Source organism: Chlamydotis macqueenii, chromosome 1 (genome assembly GCF_036417535.1).
Source record: "Chlamydotis macqueenii isolate bChlMac1 chromosome 1, bChlMac1.mat, whole genome shotgun sequence".
In the NCBI taxonomy this organism is placed as follows: Eukaryota; Metazoa; Chordata; class Aves; order Otidiformes; family Otididae; genus Chlamydotis; species Chlamydotis macqueenii.
Window position 1 is genome coordinate 53,581,170 of NC_141556.1, and position 17,203 is coordinate 53,598,372.

At 47.9% G+C, this 17,203-nt stretch overlaps 3 protein-coding genes across 3 annotated transcripts; 1 reads left to right on the forward strand and 2 right to left on the reverse strand.

Annotated features, from left to right (window-relative positions):
- Nucleotides 1-3,193: 3,193 nt before the first annotated feature.
- On the reverse strand, nucleotides 3,194-3,712 carry LOC104473604 (histone H2A-IV). Its single transcript, XM_010128875.2, has one exon. The coding sequence runs from the start codon at nucleotides 3,685-3,687 to the stop codon at nucleotides 3,298-3,300; it is 390 nt and encodes a 129-aa protein (XP_010127177.2). The 5' UTR covers nucleotides 3,688-3,712; the 3' UTR covers nucleotides 3,194-3,297.
- Nucleotides 3,713-3,757: 45 nt separating this feature from the next.
- On the forward strand, nucleotides 3,758-4,646 carry LOC147602090 (histone H2B 1/2/3/4/6). The gene has a single exon (XM_086751330.1). It carries the CDS (start codon nucleotides 4,056-4,058, stop codon nucleotides 4,434-4,436), a length of 381 nt encoding a protein of 126 aa, XP_086607456.1. The 5' UTR covers nucleotides 3,758-4,055; the 3' UTR covers nucleotides 4,437-4,646.
- A 780-nt stretch (nucleotides 4,647-5,426) lies between these two features.
- Nucleotides 5,427-5,859, reverse strand: LOC147602091 (histone H2B 1/2/3/4/6-like). Its single transcript, XM_086740096.1, has one exon. The coding sequence runs from the start codon at nucleotides 5,857-5,859 to the stop codon at nucleotides 5,479-5,481; it is 381 nt and encodes a 126-aa protein (XP_086596222.1). The 3' UTR covers nucleotides 5,427-5,478.
- Between the last annotated feature and the right edge of the window lie 11,344 nt (nucleotides 5,860-17,203).

Genomic DNA, 17,203 nt, shown 5'->3' on the forward strand with positions numbered 1-17,203 from the left:
GGCCAGAGATTATAATTACTCACACACAGAGCAAATTATTGCGATGTTTGTTTCCCAGAAACTTTCTTTTCCAGTTTTAACAGAAAATAATGTATTTGAAAATAATTAACTTTGAGGGATGAAGTACTAACTGCAGCTAGGGGAAAAAAAAAACTGGTCTTTTATACACCTTGATGTAATACTTTTGGTTAGTAATGAAAATCTGTCTGGTTCAAATTGTAAAGGAAAAAATTGAGTTCTTGAGCTCCAAGAACCTGGTCTCAGGGTGGTGCTGAATCAGAGCACAGTGCAAATCAAGACACGACACACATCTCACTGGAGAAGACAGGAATGCACCTGGGAACACCCCTTCTCCCTTCCCAGCTCACATACATAGATGGAAGGAAGAAGCATTACAATGAGCACGGGCAGCTCTTTCCTAGTTGAACAGGGGTCACAGAACCAGAGGCCTATGTAGTTGGAAAGGGTTTTTTTAGTTTTTGGTTTGGGTTTCTCTGGTGGCTGCAAAAACTGAATTATTTAACAGCCTGTCCTGATGGAGAGGTTGTTCCAAAAGCCTTTCTTGTAAAAAAAAATTATACTAAGTATTAATCACAAAGGTTCTTCATTTTTTTTTTAAAAAAAAAAAAACACAGAAAACCTCAGGAAGCAACTCTGGACATATTTGCATTTTAAATCTAGAGAATAAGTAGTTTGTGTGTGAAGAGTATCAGGACACCTGATACTCGTCTACCTGATTTCCTTAACAGTAAAATTCACAACCTTTTTTGTACTTGTAGGCATACGTGCATTGCATGTAGATTTTGTTCTTGAAAGGATCATAGGAAAATGGAAGAAATAATTCCTGAAATAAAAAGAGGGCACAAATGGAGAGCTATGGTTGAAATTTGGACTTCAGATGGAGTAAGGAATCTTGCACTACCTTTACGCAGCATCTCAGCTAGTAAGAAATGCATACATCTCTTGTATGCATCCCCTTCTCCTTTTGTAGCACGCAGCAGCCACACAACAAAGCAAAACAATCTGAACGCTCCACATGGTAAAGTTCTTTTTGCCTCATGCACAGAGGTCACAGTGAGGTTAGCATCTATAATCATCCTGCTTAGAAAAGAGGACAAGAATTTCCATGGGAATGACATATCCTCAGTCCTTCTACTCACTGAAATACGACTTTAAACAGGGCTGCCTCCTCCTGTACTCCAAGTACCAGCAGACTGGGCTGATCGCCTCACAGGCAAACCCAGCTGCCTGGGCTCAGCTGAGCTGGCTTAGGAGGACCAGGCAATTTATCTGAATCCATTCCACTCCCTACATGCAGGACCTTTTAAACCCTGTCTTTCAAAATCTCTGATACAAATCCAATGGAAGAAGTGAAATGGTCAGATGAGTGTAAGGCACATTTAGTTCCTGGAGTTTTAGGCTTAACTGATACTTCACTGATAACGTCACGCAAAACCTCAGTGTGGTGTACTGCAGACTTATAACAGCAGCTTCTAATTGTGCATTTATTGACAGGATAAAAATCAAACAAGGAGTGTTTCTAAAAGGTTGATAATGACAATCAGCATGATTAACCCTTTTTCACAAGACCATGAAGGCAGATAAGTCGTTGTATCTTCTCTACTATTGCATTTGTACTGTTGCTACCAGAGCATTCATTTATAAGGGAAAGAAATGGGGAAGACTGTCCTCTTGAAAGTTTTTACAGTCTAGAAACTAGCATTTAAATCCTCTCACACAACATGGAGAGGATGCACATGTACCCAGGAGGTTTCACAGTGCCCTTCCCCACTTTTGCTGCAATCTCTAGTGGTTCTGATACACAGACAACAATCCCATTAAGCAGAAGAAACACAGATATGCAGGGAAGTGGGAACTTCCCTCTCCTGTAGATGAGTGAACATATTGTCTACTCAGTTATAGGAAACCTAAACTCAGTGAACACCAGGTCCACAGATATGTTAAACCACATCTCTCCCCTAATACTGGAGGACAGAGATGAGGAAAATTGCAGTCATGCTGAAAACTCCTGGTGCTCCAGTGCCACCGAGCTGATCACCAAGGACACGTCTGCCTCCACAGAGTGCAAAAGAGAACCCCAGGAAACTCAGGAAGCTGACAGCCTCTGCGACCAAGAGTCTGCACAAGACTAAGGCTAGAAAAGCAGCAAGAAAAAAGTCAGATGAAAATTGGAAGCAAGCAGTGGCACCAAAGTAGAGAAATGACTTTAAGGCAATGCTGTACCCTGCTAGAACGGCAGTAGCTCTTCCAAGAACCACTTGCCTTCTACCAAAATGGGCTGAGAGCTCAAAATTTCCTGTACCTCCTGGATAAGAGGGAGCAGACCCAGCCAGTAGTGCCAGCAAAACCAAAATTAAAAGTGATAGTGCTCCTTAAAGTGTAGCACAGAGGCCATCACTGTGGTAGCAAGTCTCATGAAGCAGTTCATTGAGAACATTGGCAACTCGCCCCTACTTGAAAGCCTTCCCTAGTGCTCTGCAGAGTAAGTTTTGTCAAGGAAAGCCAGCGGGACTCTCTCACACAACAGCATTAAAATGTGGTGATACATGGAAATCAACAAAGGGCCCGAGAATACCCCTCCTGTTGCAAAGAAATTAGATCAGTCATTCCTAGTACCGCGCTATTCCTTCAGGGGTGTTTTTTGCATGTGCTTTGCTGTTTTTTGGTTTTTTTTTTCTTCCTCCCCGAGTTTGAAAACTCCACATTGTCCAGAGTTGCAACAACAAGCAACTTATCTTTGCTACTCTCCAATAGAACAGGAGTAATCTGCACTGATACCAAGGCTTTAGTTTTTATCATCCTCTAATAAATACTGGGTAGAGCACTTACAGCAAAACCAGAGATTATTTACTAAGAGGCATTATGCTTAGCATAGTATCATATAAAAATATGGTTAACACTAATCCAGACATTCCTGAAGCATAAAGTTACTCTGTTAAAAACAACATACGGTACAGCTAAAAAAGCAAAGAGCAATTAAATTGAACCCCTCTCTGGATCACTCCCAGTTTTTAAAACAGTATCACTTAGTACTACAAAAACAACAATTTCCCTAAAAAAACCCAACAACAACAACAACAACAAAACAACTAGGCAGGAAGAAAGGCATAATTAAGACAAATACTAAGAAAAATCAGCTTGGATGTTTTCTGCCTGCAGTCACTATAAAAAAAAAATAAAAAAGTGACTCAACCCTTTACAACCGTTGTGGGTGGCTCTGAAAAGAGCCTTTTTTTCTTTTTTTTTCTTTTTTTTTCCTTAGTGTCTTAGATGCATTCACTTGGCTTTTGCCTTGTGGCTGTCGGTCTTCTTGGGCAGCAGCACGGCCTGAATGTTGGGCAGCACCCCGCCCTGCGCGATGGTCACCTTGCCCAGCAGCTTGTTGAGCTCCTCGTCGTTGCGGATGGCCAGCTGCAGGTGGCGGGGGATGATGCGCGTCTTCTTGTTGTCGCGGGCCGCGTTGCCCGCCAGCTCCAGGATCTCGGCCGTCAGGTACTCCAGCACGGCCGCCAGGTACACCGGGGCGCCGGCGCCCACCCGCTCCGCGTAGTTGCCCTTGCGCAGCAGCCGGTGCACGCGGCCCACGGGGAACTGCAGCCCGGCCCGCGACGAGCGCGACTTGGCCTTGGCCCGCGCCTTCCCGCCCTGCTTCCCGCGCCCGGACATCGCAGACGCTCCGCAGCAACAAGAAAAAAAACTACCAACAAGTGCTCCGCGCAAACAGTAGCCTAACCCCAGCCACCCCAGCCCGCGGGTTTATATACAGCTGAGGGGGAGCGGCGGCTCTGTCGTTGATAGGCTGGGAAGGAGGCGTTGTTTCGACAGCCAATGGGAACGCGGATCGAGAGCTGTCCAATGGCGAAGCTTGTGGCGGCGTGACGCCCTGAAGCAGAACTTCCAACCAATGGCGATGCGCGCTCTCGAGCCGCTGCATTACACCGCTCTGCTATAAAAGGCGCTCCGGCGGGCGGAGGCGTCATTTGGTGCCTGGTGCTGTGTGTGAGTAGTTGTGTGGTAGTGGCTCGTTTGCTGCGATGCCTGAGCCGGCCAAGTCCGCCCCCGCGCCCAAGAAGGGCTCCAAGAAGGCGGTGACCAAGACGCAGAAGAAGGGCGACAAGAAGCGCAAGAAGAGCCGCAAGGAGAGCTACTCCATCTACGTGTACAAGGTGCTGAAGCAGGTGCACCCGGACACGGGCATCTCGTCCAAGGCCATGGGCATCATGAACTCCTTTGTCAATGACATCTTCGAGCGCATTGCCGGCGAGGCCTCGCGCCTGGCGCACTACAACAAGCGCTCCACCATCACCTCGCGGGAGATCCAGACGGCCGTGCGGCTGCTGCTGCCCGGCGAGCTGGCCAAGCACGCCGTGTCCGAGGGCACCAAGGCTGTCACCAAGTACACCAGCTCCAAGTAAATACTTGTTGGAAAAACCTTTGAACCCAAAGGCTCTTTTAAGAGCCACCCAACTTTTTCATCTAAAGAGCTTTAATTTCTACAGTTTATTATGGTTTTACTGGTGGTATGTTTAGGTTATCTTAGCAGTCAGTCACAGTGACCTAAAAGCCCCAGCACAGTTTAAGAACACAACACCCATGCCTGGTGTATACCTTTTGGGTTTTGTATTTTTATTGCTATATGGCTTTCTGAACCCAGCCATCTTTTGATGAATCTTCTTCACAGTGTCCGTTGTGCATAAGCTCTTGTGAGCTGCTTCAGTCACCCTGTGTTTGTAGGGTACCTTCTCTGCCCCATCTGCTTTCTCTGTGCCATTGCTCAGGGAAAAGGCCCTGGAATCTGAAATAAGAAAGGGAAAGTGGTTACAGTGCTTGTTCTCTCTGTCTCAGGCCAATTTCATCGATAGTCCATTCGTTGTCCCTGTTCTCACACCATTAAGTTCTATATAATGTCATAGACATGCTAATACAGTTCAAAAGTGTCTTTGAGGATTTAAGTAGTGAGAAAGTATTTTCTGTAGTGCTTTAAATCATTGATCTTCCCTATCTGGAACTAACCTTCTGCTTAAAATGTATGCCTTAAAGGGTTAATTTAGCTGTTTCTTAGTTCTGTGTTGTGTTGTTTTGGTTTGTTGTTTTTTTTTTTTTTTAAACAAGGTTCCTAACACAAGGCTGTTAATGGTTTCAGAGCGACCTAAGAGTCAGATAGACAAGCTCTAATCGCGCGTCAACGAGTGTGACTTCCCAGCCTCTGCTGCCCCCTGATGGGCTGTTCCAAAGCGTCTGCGGACATCAGGTGAAGACCTCAAACTCGGAGACGTAAGAAAAGCTGCAATAACAGATTAAAAAGTGGTCTCGAAGGGCACTATCTAAGTGAGACAGAAGACAGAAGTTTTATAACTGTCGGAAAATACCAGTGACAAAACTGTTCAAATGAGAGAATTGGTGGCTCTTAAAACAGCCTTTGGGCCGAGGACGTCCGGCACAGGGCGCAGAGGCAGCTTACTTGGAGCTGGTGTACTTGGTGACAGCCTTGGTGCCCTCAGACACGGCGTGCTTGGCCAGCTCGCCGGGCAGCAGCAGCCGCACGGCCGTCTGGATCTCCCGCGAGGTGATGGTGGAGCGCTTGTTGTAGTGCGCCAGGCGCGAGGCCTCGCCGGCGATGCGCTCGAAGATGTCGTTGACAAAGGAGTTCATGATGCCCATGGCCTTGGACGAGATGCCCGTGTCCGGGTGCACCTGCTTCAGCACCTTGTACACGTAGATGGAGTAGCTCTCCTTGCGGCTCTTCTTGCGCTTCTTGTCGCCCTTCTTCTGCGTCTTGGTCACCGCCTTCTTGGAGCCCTTCTTGGGCGCGGGGGCGGACTTGGCGGGTTCAGACATCGCAGCGAAGGCTTGTGTCTCACTCAACACCCGGCAGCGGTCACCAGGTACTGGCTAACGCTGCTGCCCGTGCGAGCTCTTTTACAGCGGCTCTGGCAGTGACGTGATAAAGCCGCCGGCCGTTCCAATCCCCGAACCCGGGGGGGCGGGGAGGGGGGTCGGGGGGGTGCGGTTTGAGAGTGTCCGCCCCTGGCTATGCGCTCTTCGGCCGACCGCAAGACGGTGTGTGCATCGCGGGGCGCGGAACGATGTGTACTGTGCGGGGCTCAGCGATGTGCGTTGTCGTTTGGAGAAGAGCGATGTGTTTGTCATCTCTGCAGAGCCCTGTGTCCCCTCAGTGTGTCCTACGAGCCGAGCGGCGTGGTTTTTTTTTTTTTCGTAAGGCGTGGTGTCATGTGTTTGTCAGCCGGCACAGAGCGATGAGGAATTTCTTCGGGGAGCGAAGCGATGTGCGTGTCATCAGGAGAAGAGCGATGAGTTTGTCAGCCAATGCAGGGCGCTGCGTGTTTCCTTCTGCGTGGAGTGGTGCGAGTGTAGGGGAGGAGCGGCGCGGTCTGTGTGCCGTCGGGCGCAGGGCGATGGCTGTTCTGTACGCAGGTCGATGGTGTGTGTCGGACGGCGCACGGTGATGTTTGTGTCGGGGAGTGAGAAATCTAATTATGTGTTTCGGGGTGCACCGTCTGTTTTCGGGAGCACGGTGCGATGTGTGTTTCGGGGAGACTCAGTGCAACGTGTGTGTTGGAGACGTACTCTGTGTGTGTGTTTGCATATCATTTTATGGTAAGCATTTTGGAACGTTAGGGAAGTGTATGTACACTGAACAAAGCAGTTATCACTCGACCACAGCTGTGGGCTGTTGAGAGAAGCGGTCTCTAAGGTCACTGTAACAAGTGCTCCGTACAGGCACTCCCGAGCACCTGGAAGGGGACATCAGACATTCCTTTTCCTGCTGCTTCACGACGTGGGAGTGGCGTGTTGTACCCTTCCAGCAGATCACCTTTTATCAGTTTGATTTCCATTTTCTCCAGCCGAGCTTGCGCAAGCCGCGGCGGCGCACCGCCGGGACTGCCCGACTCTGCTCCCAAGTTTCCGCGTCCCCGTTTGCCGAGCACGGCGCCACTCGGCTCCCCGCCCTGCCTGATGCTCACTCGGAGGCAGGACCCACCCCCGCTCAGCCCGGGTCAGACGGAGATGGTCACGGAGGTGCCTGTTGCGATCAGGAGCTCGGCGGCTGCGCCCGGCGTAATAAAGCCGCGGGTCCTTCCCCCCCGGCCCCAGCGCCGCATCCCGCCGCGCTCTGCTACCGGCAGCGATCCCGGCTCCTCTCCCGGTCTCACCTGGAGACTGATGTTAATCACACACACGCTTCTATAACGAATTTATATTTGCCTCATCTGGCTCTTCTTTTCTGGAAACATTCGTATTAGGTAGTCAATTGCCTTCCATTTCTTGCACCGCTGCCGGAAGCCCTGCCGCTACTCGCGGGTCCCGCATTAACCCTTACGGAAACAGGGGTTGCGCACATCCCCCGCCGTGTCCCGGAGGAGCGAAGCCTTCCTCTCCGTTCGCCGCCGCTGCGCCCCATCTCGCCCGCCATGTCGGGGAGGGACGGGTGAGGGGCGAGCAGGGATCCCCCCCCCCCGCTTCGCTTTTCGGCGCTGAGGCGCTGTCTTAGCTGAGTGTCGAGGAAAAAAAACGATTGATTATACTTGGAGGTTTTCTACATGTGGGAACTGCCGAAGTAAAATCCGTGTTTTATCCCGTATGCGGAAGTCTTGGACTCTTCTCCAGACACTCTTGTCCCTCCGTTTGCCGGTGCCCAGGCCTGTGGGGAAGCTCACTCATGCGAGAAACAGCCACGAAGGGAGAAACGGGAGAGGAGAGCGCGTGCGGTGGTCGGGCTCAGGGCTGAGTCACAGAGCCCTGCCCGACAGCCTGCTTACACAGCACCGGCCCCTCTCTCAATTTTCCCACGCTGGTTTCTTCCACATTTCTTCCAGCTTTAGGTCGGCACACTCCACCGCCTCCCGATGGCCACAGCGGCTCCGATCCCCGCACCCACGCACGGCCGCGAGAGCGATCTCCGGCCGGAGCGGGGGAGGCTCCGGCAGAGCCCGCAGCGAAGGGGTGGCGCGGAGCCCTCGGGGTCCCTTCGCTCCTGGTGGCACCGGGGAGCGCGGCACTGTCCAAACTTTTCTCTCGTCCTACACAAGAGGCAGATTATTAGGGAGGAGCAAAATACCCCCACACCCCCTTCTGCTAGTAGCACACATAAATGTGCGCAGATTTGGCAGGGAAGTCACTCTTCATCTAATTAAGAGCTACATAATAGTTATCACTAATTGATTTTCTGGGTTATCCTCAGCTGTCCAAGAACAGCTTTGTACGATCCCTTCAGACCGGAACAGTTAACAACAATGCTAAGAATATCGTGGCATGAGGTGGAGATAAAGTCCATCTTCTCGGTGGTGGGATGAAGTGCCTTCACTCCTCAAAACTATGACAACCATCACAGACATAAAGAAATATTTTATGAAACAACTTAACACTTTCGCTTGCGTACGATCTGTGCCCTTAGAAATTCGCATTGTTCCAGGATTTTTTTTTTCATTGAGATGAAGAGAATCTAAAGTAAAAACCTCTTCTCGTTGGATTTTTCTTTTTTTTTTTTTCTCAAATACGTGTCACCTCTCTGCTATTTATCGCCTGCAGAAGTCTTCTCCCTAGTAGATACTGGTGTGTATTGCATAGTGTCTGGGAGAGAAAGTTAAATACTGTGGAAAGAGATGGTGAGAAACAGCTGGAATAGGTATCAGAAGGCATGGTTAAAAGAAAAAAAAAAAAGAAAAAAAAACCCACAACAAACGAAAAAAAAAAAAAGAAAAAAAAAAGAAAAAAGAAACAGAAAACCCAGTCAGTTTTCCTTCGGCAGCTGCATGTCAAACTTTATCCGGCAGCCACAAGCGCAAGGAAACAAAAATATAGGAGCCACAGGGGTTAGTCTGATGTTTTTTCAAGACACGGACTAAACTGGAGAGCTGAAAAGGAGTAAGCTGAACTCATTCCTCGGGGTGGATCTACCAACTCGATGTCAAAGGAAATGGGAACGTATCTAAGACAAAGAAAACAATTAGCATATCTGAAGACCAGGGTTTTAGCACTCTTTTGTTCTTCCGAAGCACTGTCTTTCTCGCAGGAACAGCCCTAGGACATATTCGGCCAACTTATCCCTCTCCTAAAATTTTCTGTGCTTTCACACCTCATGGGAGAACTGTTTCCCTGAACACAGACTGACATTTGCAAGGGGAGTTCTGACTGCCAGTTCTACGTGATGGAAAACCTGCCCCTGGGCCGGCAATGCAGAGCAAAAACGCTTTATTCATCACATTAACTGTGTACAGGCAGATGTCATCGCGGTTCTGCTTGTACTTCTGCATCCAATTGCACTCTGATCCCATAAGGAAAATACGATTCTTATAGCTAGGACCCTTTCCCTTTGCCAGACTTGAAGGTGACTTGTTTGAGGATTTCTCAAGATCTTGCCCTTCACCCACTGGTTTTAACTTCTTGGCTTTGGGGTTGCATGTAGGCTCGGGCTTTACCTTACCACTCTCATTATCTTCCATTGTCTGTGTGCAGTCAGGCAATAAAGAGACGGACAAAAGAGAGAGTTAGCGGCGGAAGTGACATAGTTATGCAAACGGTTGATATCCTGAGGAGAGAAAGACATCCCAGGGCACCTGTGAATCGAAGCTGAGCAGCACCGATCACCTGCCTCAAGTGCCTGTATGCCCGAGTGACAGTTGGCAGCACCCTGTAGGGAAGCAAATGCTGGCGGTGGCCCCACGATTTCCTCTGCAGCAGTCCTACTGACGGCTGAAGCAGCCAGGGTAATCATGAGCCAGGTTAAGAAAAGGAATAATCAAAAATTAGGGATGTCATAGGTACTTCCCGCTGATTTTGCTGGTCTCATTCTGTGAATGAGATTCACTTATTCTGTGAATACTCGTCTGCATGCAGAATAACTTTGCCAGGGAAACTTCCAAAATAATCTGCAAGGCCTGTACCACTGTTTTTTTTTAGGGTTTGGGGGTTTTTTGATTGGTTGGTTGTTTTTTTTTTTTTTTGTTTTGTTTTGGTTTTGTTTTGGTTTGGTTGTTTTTTGTTTTTTTTTTTGTGAGGACGGGGAAAGGGGAAACAGTAGTTAGTGACTGTAGCAAACAACCAAAGTGGCTCCTGAGAGCACAAAGCCCACTGTGACTTCCTGGATATCACCTGGAAGGAGAGGAGCACAAACTCCTTCCGAAATGCATAGGTCTTCCCAAACTCAAAATGTTGTTGGAGAAGCCATGGATATTAGCTTTCCAGTGTCTCAGCTTTCTTCTCAGTTCTCACCTGCAATGCTCTGTTTCTTATTTATCACAGTCTACAAGGAGGAAGGGTAGCTTAGATATATTCCATACTCCGAAGTACTGCAGCAAGAGATTGCACTCTTACCGTGTTTGTAGTATTGCTTTCCACTATCCATCACAGGTCTTCTGAGCCAAGGCATCAAGGAGTTAGAAAGTCACTCAGCCACTCAGTCGCTGCCTGTACCTTGTAGGAGACCGTACAGGATGGTTCTGTTTTGCAACAAGGTGTACTGTTACAAGTTCTTACTTCACCTTGACAAAAAACAGACCCACACTGCTGCAGGGACCAGGCAGAAGTCAAAACTAGAATTTTGTACTCATCATCTCCTGGTAAAAAGGCCAGGAGGCCCACATGGATGAGCAAGGAGCTCCTGGACCAATTGAAAGTAAAGAAGGAAGCCTATAGAAGGTGGAAGCAGGACAGGTAGCCTGGGAGGATTACAGAGAGGCTGTGTGAGTGGCCAGGGATCAGGTGAGGAAGGCTAAAGCCCTGACAGAATTGAATCTGGCCAGGGATGTCAAAAACAACAATAAAGGCTTCTAAAGGTATGTTGGGGACAAAAAAAAGAGGTCCAAGGAGAATGTAGGCTCCCTCCGGAAGAAAACCGGTGTCCTGGTTACCTGAGACATGGAGAAGGCTGAGGTGCTCAATGATTTTTTTTTTCTCAGTCTTCACCGATAAGGGCTTTTGTCTCACCACCCAAGCTGTGGAAGGCACAAGCAGGGACTGGGAGGATGAAAAACTGCCCACTGTACTGGAACAGCAGGTTCAGGAACATCTGAGGGACTTGAAGGTGCACAAGTCCATGGGACCTGACGAAGTGCATCCGTGGGTCCTCAGGGAACTGGTGGATAAAGTTGCAAAGCCGCTGGCCATTGTATTTGAGAAGTCATGGCAGTCTGGTGAGGTCCTCAATGACTGGAAGAAAGGGAACATAACCCCTATTTTTAAAAAGGGAAACAAGGAGGACCTGGGCAACTACAGGCCGGTCAGTCTCACCTCTGTGTCTGGCAAGGTCATGGAGCGGATCCTCTTGGAAACGGTTCTAAGGCACATGGAGAGCAAGGAGGTGGTTGGTGACAGCCAACATGGCTTTACCAAGGGCAGATGGTGCCTGACAAATTTGGTGGCCTTCTATGACAGGGTGACAGCATCGGTGGACAAGGGACAAGCAATGGATATCATCTTGTGCAGGGCATTTGACACTGTCCTGCATGACATTCTTCTCTCTAAACTGGAGAGACATGGGTTTGATGGACCGACCACTCGGTGGATAAGGAGTTGGCTGGATGGCCGCACTCAGAGAGTGGTGGTCAACAGCTCAATGTCCAAGTGGAGACCGGTGACGAGTGGTGTTCCTCAGGGGTCCGTGTTGGGCCAGGCCTTGTTCAACATCTTCGTCAGCGACAGGGATAGTAGGATAGAGTGCACCCTCAGCAAGTTCGCTGACAACACAAAGCTATGCGGTGTCATTGACACTCTGGAAAGGAGGGATGCCATCCAGAGGGACCTTGACAGGCTGGAGAGGTGAGCCCGTACCAACATCACAAAGTTCAATCAGGCCAAATGAAAGGTCCTGCACCTGGGTTGTGGCAATCCCAGGTACAAATATACGCTGGGCAGAGAATGGATCGAGACCAGCCCTGAGGAGAAGGACTTGGGAGTGCTGGTGAATGAGAAGCTCAACATGAGCAGGCAATGCACCCTTGCGGCCCAGAAGGCCAACCGCATCCTGGGCTGCATCAAGATGAGTGTGGCCAGCAGGTCGAGGGAGGTGATTCTCCCCCTCTACTCTGCCCTGGTGAGACCCCACCTGGAGTACTGTGTCCAGTTCTGGAGCCCCCAACACAAGAAGGACATGGACCAGTTGGAGAAGGTCCAGAGGAGGGCCACGAAGATGATAAAAGGGCTGGAGCACCTCTCTTATGAGGACAGGCTGAGAGAGTTGGGGCTGTTCAGCCTGGAGAAGACGAGGCTCTGGGGAGACTTTATAGTGGTCTTCCAGTACCTCAAAGGGGCCTCCAAGAAAGATGGGGACAGACTGTTCAGTAGGGCCTGTTACGACAGGACTAGGGGTAATGGTTTTAAAATAGTGGGAGGTAGATTTAGGTTAGATATTAGGAAAAAAAAATTTTACAATGAGGGTTGTAGAGCACTGGAACAGGTTGCCCAGAGAGATGGTGGATGCCTCATCCCTGGAAATCTTCAAGGCAAGGTTGGATGAGGCTCTGAGCAACCTGATCTAGTCAGGGATGTCTCTGCTCCTTGCAGGGAGGTTGGACTAGATGACCTTTGAAGGTCCCTTCCAACTCTAACCATTCTATGATTCTGTGATTCTATGATCGTCTTGAAATGCAAATGAAAACTTGATCACGTGGTGCAGCACCTTCGCTGAGGCTGTTTGCGGAGTGGATGGCCTAGAAAAGAGAGTGCCGCCGCCTTCCCCAGAGTATCCTGCAACGGGAAGGAGCTGCTGTTCCCCAAAAAACAAGGCAAGCAACAGCAGTCCAGACAAAGTGTGTGGCTGTAAAGGAAATGTCGTGTTTATGTGGCATTGGAATGCATTATTTCACATGTTCTCTCCAAAAGATCTCAAACATTTGCCTGAACAACTAGAAATATTCAAATTAGTGATACCCACAGTTTCCTTTCTACATATCCTTCTGGTCTCGAACTTGTGCACACATTTTCCAGACACGTCGTATTTTGTGTACCATGTGACCCTCCCAGCGTATTAAAGGAATGGGTAAAGCAGAAAGGAAGAGCAGTGATGCTACTTCTTCTGTGCCTGAATTCACATTCCATATTGGTAAAAATAGGCTTTTTATTAAACCATTAATATACACATATAAATTCATCCAGTACAGTAACATTTTCGTACATACTCTATCACACTGAAACATTAAATACTTGTGTTGGTTTTGTTTAGTGTGGAGGGGTTGTACGGTGGCAGCTTCTGTAGGAAACTGCTAGAAGTTGTTTCCCTTTGTTCAGTGGACTCATCCGGGCCGAGGGAGGACCCACTGCTGGCCAGGGCCGAGCCAATTAGTAGCAGAATGTCCTGTGATAACGCCTCTGCGATAATGTATTTAAGAAGGGGAAAAACAGGAAAAAAAGAGAATGACGTGAAGACTTTGACCCAGGGCAGAGAGGGGGAGGCGCGAGCCTTATGGGCCTTATGGGCCTCACCCTCTGGCCTGCCGCTGGGCTGCCGACTGGGCTCGACTCAGCCCGACCTGGCTGCAAGAAGTGGAGAGGAGATGAGATGTGAAGAGATCCTGAGAGGCGTCTGCCTGCTGATTGTGAATAATTTCTTTTGAGAGGAACGGCTGCAGACACCAAGGTCAGTGAAGAAGGAGGGTGAGGAGTAATGGGGCTCCTGGCTAAGATTCCCCTGCAGCCCGTGGTGCAGCCCATGGTGAGGCCGGCTGTCCCCGTGAATGTGGGTCCACGGAGGAACAGAGATCCACCTGCAGCCCGTGGAGGGCCCCATGTTGGGGCAGCCTGAAGGAGGCTGTGGCCTGTGGAGGGCCCGCTGGGGCAGCTGTTCTGGAGGGACCGCACCCCATGGAAAAATGACCCCTGCTGGAGCAGTTCATGAGGAACTGTAGCACGTGGGAAGGATCCCATGCTGGAGCAGGGGAGGAATATGAGGAGTTCTTCCCCTGAGGAGGAAGGAGAGGCATAAAGCAACATGTGATGAATTGACCATAACCCCCATTCCCTCTTCCCCCCTGTGCCACTCAGGGTGGGGGAAGGAGGTAAAGATAATGTTAATCCCAGGAAGAGGGAGGGGTGGGGGAAAGTTATTTTGTTCTCTTTCTCATTATCCTGCTTTGGTTTTAATAACAAACAAATAGTTTTCCCCAAGTCCAGTCTGTTTTGCCCATAATGGTAACTTTAAGGATCTCTCCCTGTCCTTATCTCAAACCTTGAGCCTATTCTCTCAGAGGGTGGGGGGAGTGAGAGAGAGACTACATAACTTTGTCCCAAGTGGGGTTAAACTACGACAGTACTAAACAAGAAACTTTATAATTTGACTGATTGATAGCTTGATTGATTCATCGCTTGATTGATGGATCTGAACTGATTCTTGGAATTATGCCTTAACTGAGCTTGGAAGCTATCAAAAACTATGTGGTCTGGAATGATCAGGGAGTTATTTCTCTCTTGCTTTTAACCAAAATAAAACTGTAAAAAAGACCTGAATATTTTTTGCAAGGAGATAATTTTAAGAAAAATTAAGAAAGCTGTATCTATGGACCCCCTTGTAAGAACTATGTTTTCTGCCTAATGCCTAATATAGCTCTGGCCACAGATTTATTATTTTAAGAGATTACTGATCTGTCTGGGGATTTGAAATTTATATGAATGCAAAAACCTTTTATCAAGGGGAATAGTCCTTTGCTGGAGGCTGAACGGTATGCAGCAGTAACCCCTTCCCTGTCGAGACACAGTCTTCTTATTCATGTAATAATGTGTTATGATTTAGAACATCATGATAAATCAGTTTTTAAATAAAATCTATCATCCATGGACAAAAGATATCTCCCAAATAATCCAAAGTCTGCAATTACATCAAGGGCAGATTTGAATTGCCTTGACTTCATTAATGTTTCTTATGCACCTGAAGCACCTGTAAGTCAGAATTAGTTTAACTGGGTCACATATAAAGAATTATAAAGTAGGAATGCTCAACAGCACAGGCCTCAGGAAGAGTTACTTGCTTGAGAAAATATTGAAGAGGCTTAGGCTGCCCAAGGTGAAAAAACATGTTAATGGGACTTTATAGCTATAGGCTTAATGCATGACCTTGATCACCTTGTTTGAAATATGCATACATATGCTGCAGTCCTACCTCCTCAGCTGCGTCTGTGAGATGGATGCCTCCATATATATTCCTAAGCAAGCAGTAAAACTCCAGCACAGTCATAGTTCACTTTGGGATAAATCACAAGGCTGGAGTGCTGTAACTGGTGCCTATAAACTGCTCAGAAGGGACAGGCAAGGAAGGAGGAGGGGGTTGTCCTCTATGAAAAAAAAAAAAAAAAAAAAAGATTATTGATTGCTCAAAGTTGTCTTTGAAAAACAGTGATGAATAGTTGAGAGCTTGTGGGTAAAAATGAGAGGCCAAGTCAACAAATGAAACCTCATGGTTGGCATTTATTACAGGGTGCCCAATTAAGGGGAGGATGTTGAGGAAGCTTTCTTACTTCAACCACAGGAAGCACCATGCTCACAGGCTCTGAGTCTGCTAGGAGACTTCAATTAACCTGACAGCTGCTGGAAAAGTGGCACAGAAGGCTGTAAGTCATCCAGGAGACTCCTGGAGCATGTTGATGATAATTTTTTAATCCAGATGAAAGACAGACTAAACAGAGCAGAAGCACTACTGGACCTACTGCTCACCAACACAAATGAACTAATTGGAGAGGTCAAGATTGCTGGCAGCCTGGGCTGCAGCCTAGGCCCAGGCCCATCACAACCTTGAAGGATATGGGCCAGACAAAATGCAAAGTCAAGACCTTGAATTTTAGTAGAGCAAACTTTCAGTTGTTTAAGGAACTAATGGATGTGACCCCTTGGGAAACTGCCCTCAAGGTAAAGGAGCACAACAGAGCTGGCAGCTATTTACAGACTTTTTTCTTAGAGAACAAACATTTTTAATTCCCATATGTAAGAAAGTAGGCTAGGAAGACAGAAGACCAATATGTCTAAATAAGGGCCTTCTAGTTGAACTGCAGTGCACAAGTAGAGGAAGCGGGGACATGCATACTGGGAAGAATATAGGGATGCTGTCCAGGTGTGTAGGGATGGGATCAGGAAAGCTAAGGCACATCTGGTGCTGATTTTGGCAAGGGATGTGAAGAGCAATAAGAAGGGCTTCTGCAGGTACATTGATCAGAAAAGGAAGACTAAAGAAAACGTACCCCCCAAAAAATAAGACAGGAGATCTAGTGACAACTGACATGGACAAGGCTCAGGTTAACAGCAATTCTTTTCCTCACTTTTTACTGTCAATCTCTCTTCCCACACCTCTCAAGTCCCCAAACCTCAAGGCAGGGACTAGGGGATCAAAGTCCCTCCTGTCATAGGAAAAGATCAGGTTCAAGACCATTTGAGGAACCTGAATGTAGACAAGTTCATGGGACCTGACAAGATTTATCCCAGAGTCCTGATGAAATTGGCAGACGTAGTTGCCAAGCCACTGTCCATAATATTTGAGAAGTCATGGCAGTCAAGTGAAATCCTCAGCATTGGAGTAAAAGGAATATCACACTCATTATTAAAAATGGTGTGATATTCCTTTAAAATAAGGAATAGTTAAAAAGGAGGACAATGGGAACTACTGATTGGTCAGCCTCATCTCAGTGCCTAGCAAGATCATGCAGCAGATCCTCCTGGAATATATGTCAAAGTATATAGAAGACAGGGAGGTGATAGACAAGAGGCATGGATTTGATGGATGGACTGTTGAATAAGGAATTGGCTGGATTGTCACATCCAAAGAGTTACAGTCAATGGTTCAATGTTCAAATAGAAACCAATAACGAGTGGTGTCCCTCAAGGGTCTGTGCTGGGACCGAAGTTGTTCAATATCTTCATCAATTACATAGATAGTGGGATTGAGTGCACCCTCAGTAAGACAATGGATGATGCCAAGCTGAGCGGTGCAGCTGATTCACTAGAGGGAAGGGATGCCATCCAGAGGGACCTTGACAGGCCTGAGGAATGAGCCTCATGAAGTTCAACAAGTGCAAGGTCTTGCACCAGGGTCAGGGTCAACCCCAATACCAGTACAGACTGGGAGATAACTGATTGTTCAGTCCTGTAGAGAAAGAATTGGAGATACTGGTGGACGAAAAATTGAACATGAACCAGCAATGTACGCCTGCAGTGCAGAAAGCCAGTTGTATCCTGGGCGGCATAA

What these genes read in the sequence shown, in the direction of transcription:
- LOC147602090 (XM_086751330.1), top strand. Translation starts at nt 4,056, where the DNA reads ATGCCTGAGCCGGCCAAGTCCGCCCCCGCGCCCAAGAAGGGCTCCAAG.
- LOC147602091 (XM_086740096.1), bottom strand. Translation starts at nt 5,859, where the DNA reads ATGTCTGAACCCGCCAAGTCCGCCCCCGCGCCCAAGAAGGGCTCCAAG.
- LOC104473604 (XM_010128875.2), bottom strand. Translation starts at nt 3,687, where the DNA reads ATGTCCGGGCGCGGGAAGCAGGGCGGGAAGGCGCGGGCCAAGGCCAAG.